Below are 18,378 nucleotides of genomic sequence, written 5' to 3'. Positions count from 1 at the left end.
GTGGAGTTAGCGGAGGCAGGCACAACAACAGCATTTATGAGGCATTTGGACAGGCACATGGATAGGTTTGGAGAGGTATGGGCCAAATATAGGTGTATGGGACTAGCTTAGATGGGGCATTTTGACCAGCATGGAAGAGTTGGGCTGAAGGGCCTGTTTCTGTCCTGCATGTCCCTATGACCTGCCTGTCACTTCTCCTATTTTGATAATAGTCATCCCATCTGGAATCCTATTCTCTCCAACCAGCTGGCAGTAAATAAGGCTCTGCCCCTTTGGTGACCCCTCTCACACCATTCGGGCAAACATCCTCTGCACCCTTCCCAAAGCCTTCACATCCTTCCTTAATGGAGTGACCAGAACTGAGAGCAATAGACTCCAAACACGTTCTAACTGAAGTCCTACAAAGCTGCATAGTGACTTCTTGGTTCCGATGCTCAATGCCCTGACAATGCAAACATGCCACACCTCTTCTTTACTGCTCCATCTATTGTGTTGCCACCTTCAGGGAGTAATGGACTGGACTCTTGATCGGTACAGGGACTGGCCCTTTGGCCCACATTGTCTATGCCGAGCATCGTGCCAGTTCTCGTGATGAAATGTTTTTGAAGTCTGTGGCCGCTAACTCGGTCTGAATTAAAAAAGCCATATTTCTCTTCAATCCTAGGCGGAATTCCATGCTGATTGTCAACGTCTTGGCCTTCATTGCTGCGGCCCTGATGGGTTTATCCAAGATCAGCCACTCGTTTGAGATGCTCATCGCGGGACGGCTTATCATTGGCATCTACTCGGGTCTGAGCACGGGCTTTGTGCCAATGTATGTGGGCGAGATTTCCCCCACGGCTTTGAGAGGAGCTTTGGGTACCCTGCACCAGCTGGCCATTGTGTGTGGAATCCTTATCGCCCAGGTGAGCAGTCCTTAATTACTCCCCCCCCCCCCCCCCCACCCCTACGCACTTGACAGTCGTTATAAACAAGGTGACTCGGATGAGGGAATCTGCAAAAAAAAAAGTAGCGCGACCTGGTGCGGGCTTAGTCGGCGACAATGTGTAAAGATGGCGGAGAGAAGGTTGGTTGGCATGGACAAGGGACCCGCCATGACACCACACAGCTTCTCAAGCTCTGGCTCCAGCTCGGATCACTGCCAGAACTGTAACGCTCCAGCTGAGTGACCACTCCCCCCTCACCCACCAACCCCCCCCCCCCCCCACCGGACAACAGCCGCAGAAGGACGCCGCGCGGCCCCTCGAGCCCCACCCGCCATTTAATATGATATGGCAGATCTACGCCGGCCTCACTCGTCTTCTCACAGAGCCGCGAGACACGGCTACTGGTCTCTCAGCGCAACTCATCCACGCCAACCAAGTTGGCATTCTAAATCAGTCCCATTTGGAGCGGTACAGCATGGGACAGGCCCTTTGGGCTTCAACCTCCATGCCGAACGTGGTGCCAGGTTAAACTGATCTCTTCTGCCTGCACGTGATCCATTCCCTGCATATCAGCAAGATCAACATCAACTGGTCGCATCATGGATTGGTTCGCCAATTTGAACACCCAGGAACATAGAAACATAGAAACATAGAAATTAGGTGCAGGAGTAGGCCATTCGGCCCTTCGAGCCTGCACCGCCATTCAATATGATCATGGCTGATCATCCAACTCAGTATCCCGTACCTGCCTTCTCTCCATACCCTCTGATCCCCTTAGCCACCAGGGCCACATCTAACTCCCTCTTAAATATAGCCAATGAACTGGCCTCGACAGCCCTCTGTGGCAGGGAGTTCCAGAGATTCACCACTCTCTGTGTGAAAAAAGTTCTTCTCATCTCGGTTTTAAAGGATTTCCCCCTTATCCTTAAGCTGTGACCCCTTGTCCTGGACTTCCCCAACATCGGGAGCAATCTTCCTGCATCTAGCCTGTCCAACCCCTTAAGAATTTTGTAAGTTTCTATAAGATCCCCTCTCAATCTCCTAAATTCTAGAGAGTATAAACCAAGTCTATCCAGTCTTTCTTCATAAGACAGTCCTGACATCCCAGGAATCAGTCTGGTAACCTTCTCTGCACTCCCACTATGGCAATAATGTCCTTCCTCAGATTTGGAGACCAAAACTGTACGCAATACTCCAGGTGTGGTCTCACCAAGACCCTGTACAACTGCAGTAGAACCTCCCTGCTCCTATACTCAAATCCTTTTGCTATGAAAGCTAACATACCATTCGCTTTCTTCACTGCCTGCTGCACCTGCATGCCCACTTTCAATGACTGGTGTACCATGACACCCAGGTCTCGCTGCATCTCCCCTTTTCCTAGTCGGCCACCATTTAGATAATAGTCTGCTTTCCTGTTTTTGCCACCAAAATGGATAACCTCACATTTATCCACATTATACTGCATCTGCCAAACATTTGCCCACTCACCCAGCCTATCCAAGTCACCTTGCAGTCTCCTAGCATCCTCCTCACAGCTAACACTGCCCCCCAGCTTAGTGTCATCCGCAAACTTGGAGATATTGCCTTCAATTCCCTCATCCAGATCATTAATATATATTGTAAATAGCTGGGGTCCCAGCACTGAGCCTTGCGGTACCCCACTAGTCACTGCCTGCCATTGTGAAAAGGACCCGTTTACTCCTACTCTTTGCTTCCTGTTTGCCAGCCAGTTCTCTATTCACATCAATACTGAACCCTCAATGCCGTGTGCTTTAAGTTTGTAAACTAATCTCTTATGTGGGACCTTGTCGAAAGCCTTCTGGAAGTCCAGATACACCACATCCACTGGTTCTCCCCTATCCACGCTACTAGTTACATCCTCGAAAAATTCTATAAGATTCGTCAGACATGATTTACCTTTTGTAAATCCATGCTGACTTTGTCCAATGATTTCACCACTTTCCAAATGTGCTGCTATCCCATCTTTAATAACTGACTCTAGAAGTTTCCCCACTACCGATGTTAGACTAACTGGTCTGTAATTCCCCGTTTTCTCTCTCCCTCCCTTCTTAAAAAGCGGGGTTACGTTTGCTACCCTCCAATCCTCAGGAACTACTCCAGAATCTAAAGAGTTTTGAAAGATTATTACTAATGCATCCACTATTTCTGGAGCTACTTCCTTAAGTACTCTGGGATGCAGCCTATCTGGCCCTGGGGATTTATCGGCCTTTAATCCATTCAATTTACCCAACACCACTTCCCGGCTAACCTGGATTTCACTCAATTCCTCCAACTCCTTTGACCCGCGGTCCCCTGCTATTTCCGGCAGATTATTTATGTCTTCCTTAGTGAAGACGGAACCAAAGTAGTTATTCAATTGGTCCGCCATATCCTTGTTCCCCATGATCAACTCACCCGTTTCTGACTGCAAGGGACCTACATTCGTTTTAACTAATCTCTTTCTTTTCACATATCTATAAAAACTTTTGCAGTCAGTTTTTATGTTCCCTGCCAGTTTTCTTTCATAATCTATTTTTCCTTTCCTAATTAAGCCCTTTGTCCTCCTCTGCTGGTCTCTGAATTTCTCACAGTCCTCCGGTATGCTGCTTTTTCTGGCTAATTTGTACGCATCATCCTTCGCTTTGATACTATCCCTGATTTCCCTTGTTATCCACGGATGCACTACCTTCCCTGATTTATTCTTTTGCCAAACTGGGATGAACAATTTTTGTAGTTCATCCATGCAGTCTTTAAATGCCTTCCATTGCATATCCACCGTCAACCCTTTTAGAATTAATTGCCAGTCAATCTTGGCCAATTCACGTCTCATACCCTCAAAGTTACCTTTCTTTAAGTTCAGAACCATTGTTTCTGAATTAACAATGTCACTCTCCATCCTAATGAAGAACTCAACCATATTATGATCACTCTTGCCCAAGGGGGCACGTACAACAAGACTGCTAACTAACCCTTCCTCATTACTCAATACCCAGTCTAAAATAGCCTGCTCTCTCGTTGGTTCCTCTACATGTTGATTTAGATAACTATCCCGCATACATTCCAAAAAATCCTCTTCCTCAGCACCCCTGCCAATTTGATTCACCCAATCTATATGTAGATTGAAGTCACCCATTATAATGGTTTTGCCTTTGTCGCACGCATTTCTAATTTCCTGTTTGATACCATCTCCAACTTCACTACTACTGTTAGGTGGCCTGTACACAACACCCACCAGCGTTTTCTGCCCCTTAGTGTTTCGCAGCTCTACCCGACGAGAGAGATTACAAAGTGTGGTGGACACATCTCGGTCCATCACAGTTTGCAGTGGACCTTCCCACCATTGGAGGGTTCTACATAAAACCCTGCCCTAAAAAGGGCAGCCAGTATTATCAAAGACTCACCCTGCCCTGACCATCCTCTCATTTCACTCCCATCATCAGTGAGAAGATGCAGGAGTCTGAAAACTGCAACCAAGGAGATTAAGAATAGTTTCAACCGTCATGCTCTTAAACCACACGACCCACCTCCAGCCACAACCTTGCCTCAGTATGAACTTATAGTTTAGTTTGGAGATACCGAACGTCGATCACCCATACAGTAGTTCCACGTTATCCCACTTTCGCATTTAATACACTAAGGGGCAATTTACCAAAGTCAATTAACCTACAAACCCGCACATCTTTGGCATGTGGGAGGAAACAGGAGCTCCTGGTGAAAACCCACGCAGGTCACGGGGAGAATGTACAAATTCGTCACAGACAGCACCTGTGGTCAGAATCAAATCGGGGTGCATGGCACTGTGAGACAGCAGCCACTGTGTCACCACTTTGGTTCAAGCTGCCTACTACTATGAACCATAGGTAGACAACAAATGCTGGAGTAACTCAGCAGGTCAGACAGCATCTCTGGAGAGAAGGAATGGGTGACGTTTCAGGTCGAGAGCCCTCTTCAGACGGAGTTGGGGGGGAAGTGAAACGTGAGACATAGACGGTGATATGGAGAAATATAGAACAAATGAATGAAAGATATGCCAAAAATAAGAAGGGGCTTGACTCGAAATGTCACTTATAAATTTTCTCCAGAGTTGCTGCCTGACGCCCGCTGAGTCTCCAGCTTTTTGCGTCTATCTTTGGTTTAAACAAGCTTCTGCAGTTCCTTCCTAAATACTATGACCATCTTTAGTTGCACTAACGATTTGCGTTTTTATTCGCACTATTATTGTAGTTATTCATTTATTGTTTTTGTCTATGTGCATTGTGTTTTCAGGCCTGATGAGTTGCTGCAAGTAAGAATTTCATTGTTACATTGTTGATACATATGACATTCAATGCTCTCAATGCTCTCTTGACATTTGAGACTGTGTGGCTTTCGTTCCCGAGAAGATGTGGGTGAACTGGTCTCTATTTCCGCTACAGGTGTTTGGCTTGGAGTCCTTGATGGGGAGCGCTAGACTATGGCCGCTGTTGCTTGCATTCACTGCCCTACCAGCACTGTATCAGATCATCGCCCTGCCCTTCTGCCCCGAGAGCCCGCGCTATCTCCTCATCAACTTGAATGAAGAAAGCAAGGCAAAGGCTGGTAAGTTAATCCATCAACTCTGATGATGTATTAATGCCCACACTTCATGAAAAGTTTTAAGTTAACCCAGCAAAGTTCTAACCACCTTCCATTTTCCCCTTACAATGAGACGAGTTGGCCCATCGAGTCTATGTTGGCTCCCCCACTCCCATCTGTCTGTGTGTCGGGCCGGAGTTTGCCCTTTCTCCCCATGACCCTGGGTGTTTCCCTCAGGTGCTCCACCCTCCTCCCATCTCCCAGAGATGTGCCGGTGGGTTAATTAGCTGCTGTAAGTAACCTGCAATGTAAGTTCAAGGGTAAGGGGTTATACGGAGAGGGGAGGATGGGCTGATAGGAATGAGACTCACAGGGAAGGTCCATGGCAATGAGACTGGGTGGTCCCTGGGAACGGGGCGATGGGATTGATTCTTGGGAATGGCTGACGGGATTAGTCCCTTGGATTGGGCAGCTGTGATTGGTCCATTGGAACGGGTCGATGGGGTTGGTCCACTGGAACGGGCAGATGGGATTGGTCCATTGGAACGGGCCGATGGGATTGGTCCATTGGAACGGGCCGATGGGATTGGTCCATTGGAACGGGCCGATGGGATTGGTCCATTGGAACGGGCCGATGGGATTGGTTCATTGGAACGGGCCGATGGGATTGGCCCATTGGAACGGGCCGATGGGATTGGTCCATTGGAACGGGCCGATGGGATTGGTCCATTGGAATGGGCCGATGGGATTGGTCCATTGGAATGGGCCAATGGGGTTGGTCTTTTGCATTCCCGGGAACCTCCACTGCTGGAAGCCTGGGATGTCGGCCCTCGGGCACCGTGCTGTTGTTAGCGGAGCGTGGCGATGGTGGCCGTGGGTCACTCTGAGTGTACAGTCTCACCCCTGGCGCCTGTGTCTTCCAGTTCTGAAGCAGCTCCGTGGGGTGGACGACGTGAGTGAAGACATGCAGGAGATGAAGGAGGAGAGCAGGCAGATGATGAGGGAGAAGAAGGTCACCATGGCCGAGCTGTTCCGCTCACCCATGTACCGTCAGCCGATCATCATCTCCATCATTCTGCAACTCTCGCAGCAGCTGTCCGGAATCAACGCGGTGAGTCCTCACAGTCCCTTTCCCACCCTCATCCATCCCACCTCACAGGCATGCTTTAGGTCCAAGTGAGTCACTCCACGCAGTCACCTTACTAAACTCATCTGCAATCTCACCACACTCCCACTTGAAAAGTAAGCTCTGTGAAGACTCAGTAAACTGGGAGATATCTTCATCAAAACACAACGTGCTCTTGATCTGTCCCACCCCCTTTCTCTTCAACTACAAAACACAAGTGCTGGAGGAGCTCAGCGGGTCAGGCAGCATCTGTGGAGGGAATGGACGGGCGATGTTTTGGATCTCCCGGGACCCTTCTGACTTATGGAGTGGGGTGAGTGTGGGGGGGAAGCTGGAAAAGAGAAGTGGGGCCTGGCAAGTGATAGTTAGTCCTGTAACTCTGGACAATCGGTTATCATCACCTCCTAACGCGTGCCTTAGCCATTGTTTTGCGCGAGTTCTTCTGCCAATGTTTTTTACAAACTGTGTGTGTTTGCTCCACAGATATTTTATTATTCCACAAGTATTTTTGAGAAGGCTGGAGTGTCGAAGCCTGTGTACGCAACCATTGGCACTGGTGCGATTAACACCGCATTCACTGTTGTATCGGTAGGTATTGATGGTTACGGAGGGGTATTGGTGGTGTGGAGGCTGTGGAGATTAGTTTGACTTGGCATCATGTTTGCCACTGACATTGTGGGCTGACGGGCCTGTTCGTGGGTTTTACCCTTCCATTTCTATGTATATCAGGTCCAGGCACCTTGTGCTTTACACAGAGGTTATAGGAATGAAAAGTAGCACGTCATAAAAAAAACGTACACATCAAAGACGCAAAAATACAAGGTGCCTGTATTGGTTTTGCTTTTAATATCGTCATATGTACCGAGATACAGTGATAAAGTTTGGGTGCTATGCAGTCAAATCATACCACCCCACACACGCACACACACACATGCGCACACACGCGCACACACGCACACACACACACACACGTACAGCAGGTAGCACAAAGATTCTGTTGAAAGATTCTGCATCACAATCTGAAAACCTTAAAGCATGTACCACCAGATTCGGGAACAGCCTCTTCCCCGCTGTTATCAGACTATTGAGCGGTCCTCCCCTAAGCCAAGGCCGTAATCATGATTTTCCAACCTACTTCATTGGGGATCTTGCACTTTAAAACAAATCTCTGCACGTTCCCTGTAACTATAAACGCTGTAACACTATATTCTATGCTCGGGTTTTTTCTCTTTGCACTTGTGTGGGCCTCGATTGTACCTCGTGTATGGTATGATTTGACTGAATAGCTTATCAACGTAACCTTTTGCACAGTATCTCGGTACATGTGATAATAATAATGAATCAATAGGAAGAGAGTTTGAAGACTTGCGTCCCTCTGAGAGAAAAGTCCTCTCATTTCTGAATTAAATGGGTGGTGCTTATTGTTACAACGTTGAGCCCCTCATTATTGCATCTCCTTCATTCTCGTGCCTTTCCACACCCACCTTGTGGTCATCATCACGGTACAGGCACTCATGCCCGCCAGGCCAATCGAGTGTAGAGTCCTCAGGGCTTTGCATGTTTCAGGAACCGATAGCGGGGAGAGGCCTAGCAGCCCCTCGATCCGGCCCCGTCATTCATCAAGGGATTTCCCTCCTCGGCACCAATGACCATTTTCCATTTGTCTTCTGTAAATTGTCCCGGGTGCACAGGATGGAACGGTAAATTTGTTTTGGTGATTTTTGGTCGGCGCGGAATGGGTGGGCCCACGGGCCTGTTAACACACTGTATCTCTGAAAGGACTAATCCAAACGACCTCCTCCCAACAACCACCCGTGAGACATTTTGCGGATCCAATAGACGCCGCCTTGGCCGTTGCGTGTCCGTGCGCGGTGGGGAGCGCGGTCATCGGCAGACGTCATCAACCAGATGTGCTTTTTGTCTCCGCAGCTGGCTGTGGTGGAGCGTGCGGGGCGACGGACTCTACACTTGATCGGCCTGGGGGGCATGAGTATCTGCGCCGTCTTGATGACCATCTCACTCGCCCTTCTGGTAAGAGGCACACGGAGGGCTTCAGCCCAAGTTATATAGAGGATCATCAGAGGTAGAGTCTTAGTGTAGCCTTCGACACGACACGATACAATAGAACTATATTTATCCCAGGAGGGAAATTGATCTGCCAACAGTCAAAAAACAGAAAATACGTGAAACTTGAAATTAAAGTGGCGAGTGGAAAGGATTTGGGAATCGGCAGAAAATATATGGGGTGGGGTTGGTGGGGAGGGGAGGGGAGTCCTTCTTTACCCCACGACAGAAGGGGGAGGAGTTGTACAGTTTGATAGACACAGGGAAGAAGGATCTCCTGTGGCGTTCTGTCCTGCATCTTGATGGAACCAGTCTGTTGCTGAAGGTGCTCCTCAGGTTGACCAGTGTGTCATGGAGGAGGTGAGCTCCATTGCACCATTTGCTCCACCAAGAAGATCGGACCTGATGTTTGACAGCAGAACCATCTGAGAGGGTGCTAGCTATGTGGGACAAGCTAGCAGAGGGTGATGGTTGAGGTACTATAACTACATTTCAAAGACACTTGGACAGATACATGGATTTAAAAAAGGTTTAGAGGGATGTGGGACAAATGTGGGCAGGTAGGTCTAGTGTAAATGAGGCATCTTAGTTGCCATGGGTAAGTTGGGTTGAAGGGCCTATTTCTGGACTGTATGACTATGTGAAAAGAGTGGAGGGATGTGGATCACGTACATGCAGAGGAGATGAGTTTAATTTGACATTATGTTCAGCATGGGCATTGTGGGCTGAAGAGGCTGTGCAAGTGCTGTAAGGAGCATTAGAAGTTGCTCAACTTGTCCCAATTTTCATTCCCAACTCAGGAGTTCAACCAAACTAGCTTGGACAACAGGCCAATTGAGTCAGAGTCCGAGCGGCCCTGGTTCAATCCTGACCTCCGGCGCTGTCTGTGTGGAGTTTGCACGTTCTCCCTGCGACTATTTGGGTTTACCCTGGGGTGTTCTGGTTTCCTGACACAAATATGACTCTAGAGGGGGGCGACCTTGGATGGCATGGACGACTTGTGCCATTAAGCCAGTTTCTCTACTGTATGACTCTGTGCCTGGGTTAATCAGTTACTGCAAGTTGCCCCTAGTGCATGGACAAGGGGTAGAATCTGGACAGGAGTTGATGGAAATGTGTCGAGAATAATAAAATATGGAATCAGTGGGCCGAAGGGTCTGTTTCGGTGAGTGCATGACCCTGTGAACAGTCTCGGCCCAGGCACTGAGGTGAAAGGACAGCGCCCTCCGATGAATTGTGCGGGTATCCCGGCCAGCGGTGCTGTCTGTGTAGAGTTTGCACATTCATCCTGTGACAGTGTGGGCTTTCCTCCAGGTGCTCAGGTTTCCTTCCACTTCCTGAAGCCGTGCGGGTCGGTGGGTCAATTGGCCTCAGTACATTGCTCCTGGTGTGTGGGTGCGGAGTAGAAGCTGGGGGGAGGGGGGGGGGTTGAAGAATAAAATAGGATCAGAGTCGAGGTGGTGCAAACAGGTTCACGATGGTCGGTGTGACCTTGGGCAACGTGTATCGGCGATTCACTTCCAGGGGTAATCCATAAACTTGGTGTTTTGGAAGTGCCGAACCTGCCTCACCCATCGATCGGCCTCAGTGCTTGCAGTGATGCACCAAGTCCCAGTGACAGTGCTTGTCCTTCCTTCCAAAACCCCCACAGCCGAGCACCTCCTCACATCCCTGCAGCTCCACGACTCCCCGAGTTCTGCTCCCTACACTCCCACTGTTCTGGATTTATCCTTATCCCTGAATTTAATGCTCCTTCTCCTCAGATACATGTGATAATAATTAATAAACACCTAGAGAGGTTTCAACACTTGCGACCCACTGAGAGAAAAAAGTAGTTATTTCGTTTCTGAATTAAAGGGGCAGTGCTTATGATTGAAACATTGAACTCACCCACATGATCGCATCTCCCTCACTCGCCTGCTTTTCCACATCCACCTTGGGAACTTCTTCTTGAGAATGAAACATAAATAAACCAAAGGCAGAGTTAGATCTCAAGCCGGGTGTTGAGCAGCCAGATTGTTGACTCTGCGTCAAGCGACCTGTCCAGCTTTACGCCGAGCTAAGTGGGTGTTTGTTGGAAATCCAAGCGCCTATTGTTCCTGCAGCAGTATGACAGTCGCCTTGCTAGCGTATGCTGGCTGCTCAATGATGGATATCTTAGCACTGGTGAGACCATTCGACATTCAGCTGTAGTATCCCAGCGTCCTTGCGACACTCAGTCTTTGTCCTATCCTTGGTTTGGTTTTGTGTTATTGCCATTTGTCTCTACGAAGTATTCCACAAGGGAAGACTAAATGGATTAACAGGAGAGACCACGAGAAGTGTTGCCGACATCCCTTGGGATGATCCCTCAGGACTTTACGTTTCACAAAGCGATAGCGGGGAGAGGCCTTTCCTCAGACCTCAAGATGAGCTGCCTGGACCCAGGGCACCGGCACTCCCTCCCCACTCACAGCGTCATCGTCTCCTGGAAGTTTTTTTAAGAGATATGGCATAAAAAAAATGCCATTTGGCCCACTGTCCGCACACATTCGCATCCACTCCCTATATTGATCGGATATCAATTAACCTACAAACCCACATGTATTTGAGGTGTGGGAGGAGGCCCTAAATCTATGACTAATGGGGCAGGACAATGGCATAGCCAGTAAAGCTACCGCCTCTGAGCGCCACAGATCCAGATTCGATCCTGATCACTGGATGCTGTCGGCGTGGAGTTTGCACGTTCTCCCTGTGACTTCTTCTCTCCCAGAAGACGTGCAGGTTTGTTGGTTAGTTGGCCTCTGTACATTGTCCCCAGTGTGTAAGGAGTGGATGTGAACGTGAGATAACATGGAGTTAGTCGGTGTGGACCCATTGGGCTGAAGGCCCTGTTTCCATGCTGTATCTCTAAAACTAAAAACCTCCCTCTTGGATTAAGCTTTTGGTCAGAGTGAGCCTCTCTGCGTGATTAATTGGGAGAATTTAGTTCCAGTGTTGCTCCTGTGAATTTAATTGTGAATTGGGGATTTTGTACTGGTGTTGATGTTGGGACGAATGAACTAAACATTTGTCACCCTGGCGGTCTAACATGGAGGTGTTTATTTTTTTTTGCCACAGGATCGGCTGAAGTGGATGAGCTACATTTGCATCATGGCTATCTTTGGCTTTGTTTCCTTCTTTGAGATTGGGCCGGGACCCATCCCGTGGTTCATCGTGGCTGAGCTCTTCAGCCAAGGTCCCAGGCCAGCTGCCATGGCCGTGTCCGGACTCTCCAACTGGACTGCAAACTTCTTGGTGGGCATGTGCTTCCAGTACGTGGAGGTGAGTGCATCGTTTAACACAACTCTCAATACCAGGGGAGCGACAGATCACAGTCGGTTGTGGCATCCAAGTATGCAAACCCTCAGCAGGTCAGGCGACTTTTCAGTTCAGTTTAGAGTCACAGCACGGAAACAGGCCCTTAGGCCCACAGAGTCCGCGCACTTAACACTGTCCTACACACACTAGGGACAATTTACAATTATACCAAGCCAATTAACCTGCAAACCTGGACGTCTTTTTTTACCGTGTGGGAGGAAACCAGAGCACCTGGAGAAAGCCCACGCTGATGCAGGGAGAACATACAAACTCCATACAGACAGCACCTGCAGTCAGGATTGAACCTGGGTCTCTTGCTCTGAAAGGCAGCAGCTCTACTGCTGCGCCACCCTACCGCCTTTGTTTTCACTATGGGCTTTGGGTTTTCCACTGCTCTGGTTGCCTGGCAGAAAGGTCAATGTTATTGAATTTTCTTGATATATTATCCGCGTTTACAGGCATCTTGCGTGTAGAGCTGCTGCAAATAAGGTTTTAGAGGGATATGAGCCAAACGCAGACAAATGGGACTAGCGTAGATGGGGCACCTTGAGTGAGTTGGGCCGAAGTGACTCGTGTCTCTTTCTCTCTCCTCTCCACAGCAAGTAACCGGCCCGTACGTATTCATCATCTTCACCGTGCTGCTGGTCCTGTTTTTCATCTTCACCTACTTCAAGGTTCCCGAGACCAAGGGGCGAACGTTCGATGAGATCGCCTCCAGTTTCCGCAAGGGCACCGAGGTTGATTCTCCGGAGAAGGGAGGGCCTGAGGAGCTCAACATCCTGGGTGCCGACTCCCAGGTTTAAGCAGGTTACCGAGTCATGGAGCAAGAACGGAAGCCCAGAGGACAGTTTATCCCACACTACTGATATACGCATAAAGAAGGGGGAGGGGTGGGGGGGATTGGAGGGAAGGGGGGGTGAACCGCGACTTGCTAATCATGAGTTTCCCGTGTCTGTGTAGGATGCAAGTTCCAATTTGCTGGCCAATCCACATCTCCAGTTCTGTTAAACCTTCTGCCTGAGCAACAAGACTAATGTTTTGTATTTCTTACGTAATTATCGATTAATGTTTCAAAGCTTTCCAGGTATAGAGTTAAATATTTATATGTGGGATATGTTTATAGTGTTTATAGTACGATAAATTATAGAGCTAATGTAAATATAATGAGCCCAAGGCACGATATAAATGTACAAATGTGGGTAAAATGTGCTCTAGTTTGTGTAGACTTTGATAGTTGTATATGAATGGGGTTACTTGCTGTACAACACCCAATGTAGAAAGCTATTTCACAGCTTAAGATAACCCAGAATATTTTTTAAAAGTGTTTGTCAAGTAATGGAGAAAATGTTAAATTGACTCGAGTATCCCTGTTGGCGATATTGGTGGATATATCTCTCATTCATCTCCACGTTTCTCTGCTAGTTAACACGGCTATTTATGTTGGAACAAACCAACACAGGAACCACAACCAGCAAGGTTAAGCAATTGTCAACTAGTTAAGTACTAGTTCAATGAGCAGCGTTCTAAGGCCGGAATGAACAGCAGACATTTCTTTGGACGGTGAATTTATTTTAGCGATTATTCCCAGAAACGGTTTAAAACGTCTTGAAATAAATTGGGGGTGGCCAGTGAAGGGTGTGGTTGGGGAGGGGGTGCAGACTTTTAATGTTTGTCCCAGTGTGCGTTGAGCCGTGAGTGTCAGTTGCGTATAGGTATCGTGAAAGAGAGTTTCTATAGGACCACATGTCCCCTCTTCAATCCGGATGCTTTAGAGAAGGCAAGTCTGTTTGTTTCAAAGTAACCAATACAATGCAAAGTTCCATTTTCTATCCAAAGTATTATTCACACCCTGGATATATGAATGGCAATCTGCCCTGTGCAACTTGTAATCTCTCTCCCAATCAGTCCAGCATTGACAATTCATATTGTCTGTTTAAAGTGGCAAGTGTAAGTGTAATGAGATTCAGGTTTTTCAATTTTCATTAAGGATTTTGAACCAATTTCTCCTGGAGTACTCCCAGAGCCAGCTGGTAGTGCCGCTGACCCAGTCCCAGAGATGCACATTCGATCCTGACCTCTGGTGCTGTCTGTGTGGAGTTTGCGTGTTCACCCTGTTTCCTCCGGGTGCTCCGGTTTCCTCCCACATCCCAAAGACGTGCGGGCTCGTAGGTTAGTTGGCCCTCTGTGAATTGCCCCTGGTGTGTCGGCAATGGTTGCGAGAGTGGGATAATATAGAACCAGTGTGAACGGGTGATCGATGGTCGGCGTGGACACGGAGGGCCAAAGGGCATGTTTCCATGTTGTATCTCTAAACTAAACTAAACCAAATTAACAGACCTGCTTCAAAGTAGTGTGGAGATTTCTGGAGATTGTGAAGCAGCCTAGGATGGGGACTGCACACTGAGGAACAGACGTCAGCCTGGTGTCTCAGGACTGCTCCATCCCTGGAATTGCTCCCTGTCCTGTGGCTGCAGCCTGTATCTCTGGCAAGTGCTTCTGCCCCATGCTCTGCACTGTATCCAGCAACAGCCTTTCCCCCCCCAGTCTTCCCCCCCCCACCACTTCCACACACACACCTCAAGTCATGTCTCCCGCTGAACTGAACCTTCACGTGGGGTGGGCGCAAGTTGCTGGAGTAACTCCGCAGGTCAAACAGCATCTGGCGTAAAGCAACAGGTGGCATTTCAGGTCGAGACCCTTCTTCAGACTGAGAGTCAGGGGGAAAGTGAAACGAGAGATATAGACGATGACATGGAGAGATATAGAACAAATGAATGAAAGATATGCCAAAAATAACAAGGGGCTTGACCGAAATGTCACATATTCATTTTCTACAGTGATGCTGCCTGAGTTACTCCAGCTTTTTGTGTCTATCTTCGGTTCAATCCAGCATCCGCAGTTCCTTCCTGCACACTTTGTGTAGGGTAAGTGGCAGACATCTCATTTCTTCCCTTCTTATTTGGGGTTGACATCCCCGACCACAGGTCGGGATCCCTAAAACACCTAGGAAGCAAACTGGTGGAAGCCAAGGAAATCTTCTGCAGGCCTATTTGCAGGATAAAGTGGGAAAAGGAAGGCATTAAATAATTTTGGCGGGTGGATTTATTTTAGCTGGGGTGAAATTTGTATCATAATACCAGGAAGTACAAATGTTCATAACACTGCTGGCATGGGGGGGGGGGGGGGGGAAACGTGTCCTCCCCATGTTTTTAGATGTGTGAGAATCCCCCTCCCATGTTTTCTTGAATGTCGAAATGTAACTTAGGCCTATTCTCTGGCCCCTTTACCCCCCCCCCCCCCTAAATGCTCCCACCCAACACGGAAGGAAGCTAGCGCTACAGTCTTCCCAATTAAGCCAGTGCTAACTGTAATTACCGTATCCTGCGTACGTACGCGTACATCAGGGGTCTCCAAACTATGGCCCGTGGGCCACACCCGGCCCGCCACGAGATTTTATCCGGCCCGCAGCAAGCTCAGTGCAGGATGGAGCGTGTGTTAGTTAGGCGTCGAGCCGATTCGAGTCGGGGAGCATGGCAGCCTGGAGCTGCTCTTAGTGTTGTTATCGTGTAGGTCCCTCGAATTGTCAGAGCTGAGACACCACAGGGCCGCCGTGATGAAGGGTGCAAAGTGGGAAGGGGGGGTTGTTCGATGGTGGCCAAAATGGGTCAGCGGTGTTCGGTGGCAGCGGTCAGAATGGGTCCGCGGGGCGTTATAACGTGCAATCTGCCCTCCCTCTCTCTTTGTGTCCCCCCCCCCCCCCATGTACAGCTTGGTAACCATTGGCAGAAGCTTAAGGTGGGGCAGAGGGACTGAACTGGGGAAGAGGACCCCCTCTATATTTCAATGTAGGGTCCCAATCACCAGGGCGGCCTCTGGAGGAGTGCACTAACATGAGCTCAATTTATTTTGAAATAAAGGGGTGCATCCAAACAAAGTATTTCCCCAATTTAATGAATAACAAGGATTTCCCACTATTTTTTAATGTCGTTATTTTACTTTAGAACTGTAACTGTAATGCAGTAACAATGAACATGTCGACTGGAAACGGCACAATGTAAGGCAGATGCATGAGACTGCAGATCTTGGAATCTCATGAGGGGTCCCAACCTGAAACGTCATCTGTCCATTTCCCTCCACAGACGCTGCCTGACCTGCTGAGTTCCTCCAGCAGGTCCTCATTGTGATGTAAAGGCTGATGTGAACAGAATCACACTTTATTTAAATAGTGTTTGTACACAGATTTTGTACTTATTTCTTTCGAAATGCTCACCTTAGTGACAACTAAGCTGAAATGTAATTAAAAAAAATGAACAAAATGTGCTCGTCTTCTTGTTTTTGTTGAGTTTGCTTTAGTTTAGTTTATAGATACAGCGCGGAAACAGGCCCTTTGGCCCACCGAGTCCGCACCGGCCAGCGATCCCTGCACGTTAACACTATCCTCCACACACCAAGCCAGTTAACCTACAAACCTGTACGTCTTTGGAGTGTGGGAGGAAACCGAAGATCGCGGAGCAAACCCACGCAGGTCATGGGGAGAATGTACAAACTGCATCCAGACACCACCAGTAGGATCGAATCCAGGTCTCTGGTGCTGTAAGGCAGTAGCTCGACTACAATGCCACCCTTATTACCTATCGTTACTTATCCCAGTAACAAAATAAGTGAGGCTGGATGAATTATTTAGTAAAAGCAACAAGTACGTGTCAAATGCTTGGGAGTTTGATTCATTGCAGAAGCAGCTAGACACGAACTTGAATCACCAAGGCTACGGACCAACTAGGAGTAAATGAGACCAGGAGGGCGAAATCAAGTGGTTCATTGCCATATGTACTGACAATGGAACTATGAAGTTCTCATTTGCAACAGCTTTACAGGCCTGTAAATGCAATACACACAGAAATGTAATTTAATGCTTTTTATTTCTACCAGTCAACCATGGAAAAACCTGTAGTCCGTAGTGAAAACAAAGGTGACACAGTGGTTGCTGCCTTACAGAGCCAGAGACCCAGGTTCGATCCTGACTATGGGTGCCGTCTGCACAGAATCCTCCCTGTTGTGCATGGATTTAATCCAGGTGCTCCGATTTCCTACCCCACTCCAAAGACGTACCAGTTTGAAGGTTAATTGGCTTAGGTAAACAAAATTGTAAATGGTCTCTAATGTGTACGGCAGTGTTAGTGTGCGGGGTGATCGCTGGACTCAATGGGCTGAACGGCCTGTTTATGCGCTTTATCTCTAAACGCTACAGCCAGGGTGTGATGCACGGAGCAGCTCAACCCTTATGGAGGACATGGCAGGCTCCCGCATATACTGGTAGCAACCTGTTAAAAAACGCCGAAATGGTCAATTTTTGCGCTGTAAATAATTGTGGAGGGTGACTGACCGCACTGAACTAAATGCTCTAGTATCTTTGCTCTGAACCTGAGCACCAAGGTGTAAGCAGCCGAAGGAGCGCATCCCTCGGGACAGCCCCCACTCTCCCCCCGGGGTCAACACTGTCCGGCCACGGTTGCCCTCCGCACCGTCTCCCCCTGTGCAGCTGCAATGTCATGTGCTGTGGGTCGGCAGCGCCCACACATGGGGCTGGGTTGAGCGGGACTGTGGCTCCGGGCAGCGGGCACACGGGGACGAAAACCCGACAACGTCCCCGTCAGCTGCAGCAGAGTTGGGGGCAGTCTGGTCCCCCTGCCCACCCAGAGTCACTGACCGCACTGCACCGATACCCATCAATGCGTGAGAGTTGGCAGCCCTGGTTGGGATGGATGTAGTGGGCCGAAGTTGCTATGCTGTACGATTCTGTGGCACTAGATTGTAGGAAAAGCAGAACACATTAGCAATGGCAACTCGATCAGTTCGCAGGTGAGCAAACCAAGTTTCCACCGCTCATCACACAATGAGGATAGTCAGTCTGAAGCAGGGTCTCGACCCGAAACGTCACCCATTCCTTGTATCCAGAGATGCTGTCTGTCCCGCTGAGTTACTCCAGCATTTTGTGTCTGCACAATGAGGATATGTTGATCATTATCCAAAGCTATAAACCGGGCCGCCGTGAGCGAGGAGGGACCTGGAGCGGCCGCAGGCGGAAGTTATATCAGTGATCTTCTGTAACTTTGTCTCCTACATGAGTTATACCGGGTTGTCTGCAAAACAAAGCATTTCACTGCACCTAGTGACAATAAAGTATCAATGAACCATTAATTATTCCTTTCAGAAGAGATTTTGGTCAGTTAGAACATAGAAAAGTACCGCACAGAAACAGTCCCTCTGGGCCTACAATACCCACGCCGAACATGATGCCAAGTTAAACTAATCTGCCCGGCCATGATCCCTATCCCTCCATTCCTTGTATATCCATGTACCTGTCCAAAC

At 48.6% G+C, this 18,378-nt stretch overlaps 1 protein-coding gene across 3 annotated transcripts in view; it reads left to right on the top strand.

The window, feature by feature from the left end:
* Positions 1-13,882, top strand: part of slc2a1 (solute carrier family 2 member 1) — a 58,222-nt gene extending 44,340 nt beyond the window's left edge. For all 3 annotated transcript variants that reach the window (XM_033047864.1, XM_033047865.1, XM_033047862.1), the window contains 7 exons: positions 665-905; positions 5,342-5,504; positions 6,404-6,591; positions 7,090-7,194; positions 8,536-8,637; positions 11,770-11,973; positions 12,609-13,882. In XM_033047864.1, coding sequence (XP_032903755.1) covers positions 665-905; positions 5,342-5,504; positions 6,404-6,591; positions 7,090-7,194; positions 8,536-8,637; positions 11,770-11,973; positions 12,609-12,812 — 1,207 coding nt within the window. In that variant the 3' untranslated portion in view covers positions 12,813-13,882. The remainder of the gene's footprint in view (positions 1-664; positions 906-5,341; positions 5,505-6,403; positions 6,592-7,089; positions 7,195-8,535; positions 8,638-11,769; positions 11,974-12,608) is intronic.
* The last annotated feature ends 4,496 nt before the right edge of the window (positions 13,883-18,378 follow it).

This window comes from Amblyraja radiata, chromosome 31 (assembly GCF_010909765.2).
Source record: "Amblyraja radiata isolate CabotCenter1 chromosome 31, sAmbRad1.1.pri, whole genome shotgun sequence".
NCBI classification, from domain to species: domain Eukaryota; kingdom Metazoa; phylum Chordata; class Chondrichthyes; order Rajiformes; family Rajidae; genus Amblyraja; species Amblyraja radiata.
This window is presented reverse-complemented; position numbering and strand designations above follow the sequence as displayed.